At 37.5% G+C, this 5,926-nt stretch overlaps 1 protein-coding gene across 2 annotated transcripts; it reads right to left on the reverse strand.

Annotated features, from left to right (window-relative positions):
- Positions 1 to 289: 289 nt before the first annotated feature.
- On the reverse strand, positions 290 to 3,333 carry LOC131677533 (uncharacterized). Of its 2 annotated transcripts, XM_058957400.1 has the most exons (7): positions 3,016 to 3,333; positions 2,159 to 2,928; positions 1,654 to 2,069; positions 1,408 to 1,590; positions 969 to 1,356; positions 670 to 911; positions 290 to 609 (listed from the first exon to the last, which is right to left on the reverse strand). In XM_058957400.1, the coding sequence occupies exons 2-7, from the start codon at positions 2,882 to 2,884 to the stop codon at positions 399 to 401; spliced, it is 2,166 nt and encodes a 721-aa protein (XP_058813383.1). In that variant the 5' UTR covers positions 2,885 to 2,928; positions 3,016 to 3,333; the 3' UTR covers positions 290 to 398. The 2 variants fall into 2 exon arrangements, with proteins under 2 accessions (XP_058813383.1, XP_058813382.1); XM_058957399.1 differs by having other exon boundaries at positions 291 to 609; positions 2,159 to 3,331.
- Positions 3,334 to 5,926: the final 2,593 nt, after the last annotated feature.

A 5,926-nucleotide genomic window follows, 5' to 3' on the forward strand; every position in this document is an offset into this window, starting at 1 on the left:
ATGGTTTGATGCAATTTCAAGTTGACACAACACACCTCTGTCGAAAGAGTTAACAAACACGGCACCTACAGCACAAACATCACACGCGCAACTCGGTGTGTTACCGATCCGCATCTGAGCCGCACTACGAAATCGTTTGACGGAACCCCTGTCGACTCAGGGAGGACTACCCGGCATCATATTCCTTGAGGAAGGCCACCCGAGTCAATAAATTTTATGTGTTAATTCAGAGAAGTGATATATTCGGGTGAATGGTTTGAGCGATTGTCACAGAAACTAGTGGGAAACATCCGCATGGATCCAACTTTATGTTGAATTATTTATTACTTTAATCCATTTTAAATAATTTCACTTCAAGTATCCGTTTTTAATATTTTTATTACTCTGTACAAAAAAAACTAATCAGATTCTGAGTCCGTTCCTTCGCATATGACTGTTTTGTTGGGATGTTGTACAATAAAAGCTTCGCTGAAAATGGGATCTTTTTGGACCAGAATATGTTGCAATATCCCCATAGCTAACAGAGGGCGCCCAAAAACAACCAAATGTTGTGCATCTTTTTTATTTTTTCCCAACATGCATGATTTTATATTATTCTGATCGGCAAAACTAGATAAAAAAAACCATTATTTGTTTAAATTATAATCATTATCGAGGAAAAATACATACCCCCGGAAGATGCTAAGCTCAATATGTGTAAACTCGGGACAAAAAACGAGGTCATATTGGCATCCTGTGTCGTGCAACGTTTTAATCATATTACAATAATGTGTATAATCGAACGCTTTTGACTTGTCCAGATCCCTAGTGACGTACTTTTTTGCCCGAAGCGGTCTGTTGTTGTTGTCTTGCTTGTGAATCGTTCGGCAAGCTTTACTAAGTTTACTATTTCTGCGAGTTATGGGATTTTTCTGTGAAAACATGAATTTAACAAACCAATACTAGAATATTTTAAAAACCTTACTTACCTTAATACGGTAGCACCAGGCTCTTAACTGTCTCATAAAATATCGCATAACACCCACCTCGGCCGCTTTTTTGCTATTTGCGCTGACTCTGGCAATTATGTGCTCGCCGAATTGAATTTGACCTGTAAACATGTCATGCACTCCTACTGTGGTGCTCAGTTCTAGCTGCCCGCAATTCAGTTGCCCAAAAAAGTGCTGTGTATGTTTGAAATTAGATCCTATCAACACAATACTGTGGTAAATATCCGAGATAGATTTGATCTCCGGCAGTGGCCTAAAATCACAAGTACGTGGTTCGAAATCCGATGGCGGCTCCGCTATTTTCTCGCAAATTGAAGTAAATGATGCAGGCAGGATTTCGATGCTGTGCTTGTTTGGTTCTGGTGAACTAGAAAATGATTCAATTATTATACTTCGTTCATATTATTAACTTACTCACCTCTCTGTTTTTTCCACCTGCGGATATTCCACATGGTAAAGATTGCAAAAAATTGGATCCTTATCAATAATGATACGTTCAAGAAGTTCATGAGGCGCTAGCTCCTTTCCAAGCACGATTAGATTCGTTTGTCTTTTTGACTGGCTGACCGTAAGTGTCTTTAAATGCTCCTCTTTCGCCATGCTAAAAATAGAAATGGTGACGCATCAATTTAGTGTCGATCCATTGATTTGCCAGTGCAATTACTCGGATAATAATCGACGTTCACGCTTGGTAAATTCTTTGCTGAACACCAAATCGTACTCTACACCGTTCTTTCGGAAATTTCGCAACGTATCTCGGTAAAACTCAACATCGATATAGTAGTCATCATGCCTGCGGTCCGTTTTCTTTTCCTGACTAAACCGCGCGACCTTAATGTAACAGCCGATAGGATCTATAATCCCCCTACCGTTTTGACCCAGAGGTCCGCCCTCCCAACCAAGTCGTCGAAGCAGCTGGAAGCCTAGATTGTCTTCGCCAAGCTTTGTTGAATCTTCTAAATTAACTGACGATGAAGGTGCACTGTTCGCCTTTGCGTGTCTTCTTACGATACTGTTACTGATTGCACTTACTTTGTGGCGTTTTATTTCACCGTTTAAATCGGAGATGAATTTAATACGCTGCAAAATATAGACTAATTAATGAAGATACTTTGAAATGTATTATATTCTATTGAAAATTTTCTCCAGAATTTTATTCCTATACTTACTATAAGTTTGAAACAATGTTTACTCAATTCCTCGCAGATTATCTGCCTGGAGCGCAACTCAACTGGTTCCAGTGCGCCAAACGTACTTTCGACCAGCACGTAATCACCAACTTGCAATTTCACCACATTCTGACCGGCAGAATTTTGCATATTGAGAATTGTCATCTGCTGCTCACATCCTAGGCTATTGAAAGCAGCTATCGTTGCATTCGGATCGTTATCAAGTAGAATGATATTGTTATAAACATCGTCGATGCTTCTGATTGGCACAACGGGTTTGAACGTAGGCGTTCGTACAAGAACCGAAGTCTGCGGTGGATCCTCATTCTTTTGTAACGATATCGTACGAGATTCAGAATTTTGGAAAGAGGGTTCAACGCTATGCCGAGCAACAACTTTCGGACCGATAGTATTGTGCACTTTCGAATGTGCCGCGTCGGAAGCTGATACGAACGTTCGCCGCAGACAATTGTTCCGTGAAGCTCTGTACTCATCGGCGATGCCAGCAGACAGCTGCGCCAAACGTTCCATCGTTGCCGGAGGGTACCGACAATGTAGCAGTTCTACGTTGACAAAAACTTGTGCAAGACACACCAGTTCATCTTCTGGAATCCAATGACGATGCTTCTCCATGAAGCAGCGACGGAGGTCCCAGTGTTCCGTAGGCTCATAGTAGGTGCGGTGAGCATCGATATCCCAGTCGGATGAAACATCAGGAGTCAACATATCTTTTCGGTTTTGCAAATTAGGTGATACTTATTGGTCTTGAACTGATATGAAAATTAAAGTTCACAAAATAAATTTCTCGTCGTTCAAGGGTTTCTAAAATGTAATTTATTAATTATTCGCACGGTAACCTGTTGTACTAAACAAAATGTCCATCTTCCTTGACTTGATACAAAGTCTCTGTAACTCAAAAGTTTACGTTCTGCCTATCAATAAATTACAAATTAAAAGATTTATTAACGACGCTGAAATGTATAAAGACTACATCCCAACCCAAGATGGGAGAAAGGTGGGAACATTTGACGATTTTGAGTGTATTAGTTTAATACTTGCAAAATTAAGCATGGCGGCCGGGGCCCTTGAAGTGAACGAACGAGCATCCTGATTCTTTGGCGCAAGATGAAAGTGAGAAAAGGCCGAGCTTCACCTCGGATCTACCTATTAGAACACTTAGGGACACTTTTTACTTCGAAAAAACCGATTAAATTAACTATGACCGAACCTAAAGAAAACTTATGGCAACAGAAAGGCCCAATACGTCATTTGTTTGTGCTTTTCTTCTTCATATCCTCTTGTTTTTTCGGCTTTATCAAAGAAAATTGACAACCGCACTCACACACAGAAAAAAATGTGTACACCTGTATCCGTCTTGATCCCAACCCAACTCAAGATTTTGTTATTGTTTATCATTTAGCTGTCAGTGTGATTTGAATCCAGGGATGCCAGGAATCTTTTTTTCTAACCCGTCGTGTGGTAGAAAAAAAATTAATTTAAAATTTCTCGACAAACATATGCGATTGCGGCGCAAAAACCAACTGTCAAAATCCACTTTGAGTGAAAATTCCGGATAAATGGTTATTCGGTCATCACAGATGTTGGTAGTGAACAAATGAGAAAAGTTTGCATTAAGTGCTGTGAACTGTGTTCAGCCAGTAACGGTTTGTCTAGAATTTCCCTTCAAAGAGAATTTTGATTGGCTTTTACGCCGTGATCATATGTTTACCGAGACTTTATTGTCTCCAAGCAACACCCACGGTGTCTTTGTCGAACAACTTTATACAAAAAAAATCGGCATCTGTAAAACTTCGGGATATGAAAGAATGGACTTTTCCCTTTCATTTGAAAGTAAAATTAAAATATTCTGTCGGGGGGTCTAGAACAACTTTTTATTTTAAAGTTTTTTGATTGAAAACTTAAGTTTTTTAATGAAAATAATTCGCATTTTTGCTACTAATTGGTATTATAGTCATTCAAAAAATAGTAAAAGTGAGAATCTGATGAACAATCCCATTGTCTACAACTTCGTAGAATGCAATAAATCGATATAAAATCACCCGAGAAAGTTATTAAAATTTTATCAGTTTTTAAGTGGATTAAGAAGTCGATTAACAAGGACTTACAAAATTTTTTTGGGTTTAAATGAACAGTACATTCAGATAAATTTCAATGTATACAAAGTCCCATTTTCAGCAGAAAAAATATATTTTCAGATTTCTCCGGGTGTTGGGTTTGCCCATATTGACACTTTATGACATTTATGAACAAGGAGGTGTGGAAAGGTGTTGACCAAATTTATTCGATAATCTTGTACCTTTTCAAGATGTTGATTAATGTAGTAACGGATTTTATCATGCCTTTTTAATTTCTTTTCTCACTCTAGGGGATAGCTAATGTGAACTAGAATGACTTCTTCCTGATCCTATCCTGCCTGGTAAAATACAATTGGCTTAAATTTAAAGCTTAATATTTGAATGAACTAAAGTAGACAGTTCGAGTCATTGTAATAAACGACGGATTTTATTGCAATTTTGAAAACCCTGTTTGTCTTTATCAACATTAAAAGAAAGATGATTAAAAAAGAAGAAAAAAAAGCTTTTCGAGTTTTGGATCCATGTTTATCTTTTTGGGTAGATTCATTTCATCAGATTTTATAGATAAAGATTTTTGCTTGTCCTCAAATTTTATTTCAAAATCGAACACACTTCACATAATCTTAGAAAAAAGAACAAAGCCATGTTTTATAATTTCCTTCAAGAAGAAATTCCGGAGTCGTTACTCGTTGTACGCGGATCACAACAGAAAGCGAACAAAAAAATATTAGGTTGGACCATACATTCAGTAAATTCTCAAAGTAATACAAGTCTGTTTATTGAAGATTTCCCTCATAATATCTAAGAGAAGAGACGACAACAGGCTTCTTGCTCTTCTTAATTTTATCTACCAGGCCCTGTCGTAATTCCAAAGACAACAAGCATCCATCGTTGCCAAATTCCATTTGCAAGTTTTTCACAATTGCTGAAAATAATTGTACCTCAAATATCAAGCTCTGTCAAAAATTCACAATACTAGCTGCATTTAAAAATTGGATTTTATGTTTATTCGTGTCTCTCTTAACTTTACACGTAGTTACCCAAGCAACCAAAAGTTCGTATAAGGGAGCTGCATAAGCTTCTCGTTTTAAGTAATTTTTCAGTACGTTTTATGTTCTAATAGCGGCTTAAGCAGCTTTCAAGTTCCATCAAAGCTTAAGCAGCTTGAAAGTTCGCTAAGAACTTTATGTGAACTTTAAAGTGTGCTTTTTAAGTATTAACCGAACTTCTGGTTGCTTGGGTATATCGTCATTCAGGGTATTTATTCAATTTGCATAAAATGTTCATGGGTATGAAAAGTAGCCAAAATAAATTCAGCAGCACTGTTTTTCATCCCGTTTGAAAATATAATGAACGCTCTTGGCTGGCAAAACGACCAATCAGAAGCTGGTTCAATATTGAGGTTAGGACTGGATCAAATTGGCTACGCGATTGTCTTCTCTTCTCTTAGCATAATATGGGTTAAGAGCAAAGACAACATATCAAGAAGACAGAGTTGCCAGTTCAGTTCAAAAACTGAAGACATTAACAGCAACACGTCTTTCGGGTAAAGGTGATACTTTTTATATCTACTTTGATATTGAGATCGCTAACTTCGTACAAAATAAAACCTTTATTTCTTATTTACTATAGCGATTTCTGTTCAATGTACAGCGATTCCCAAAAGTTAATA

Source organism: Topomyia yanbarensis, chromosome 1 (genome assembly GCF_030247195.1).
Source record: "Topomyia yanbarensis strain Yona2022 chromosome 1, ASM3024719v1, whole genome shotgun sequence".
In the NCBI taxonomy this organism is placed as follows: Eukaryota; Metazoa; Arthropoda; class Insecta; order Diptera; family Culicidae; genus Topomyia; species Topomyia yanbarensis.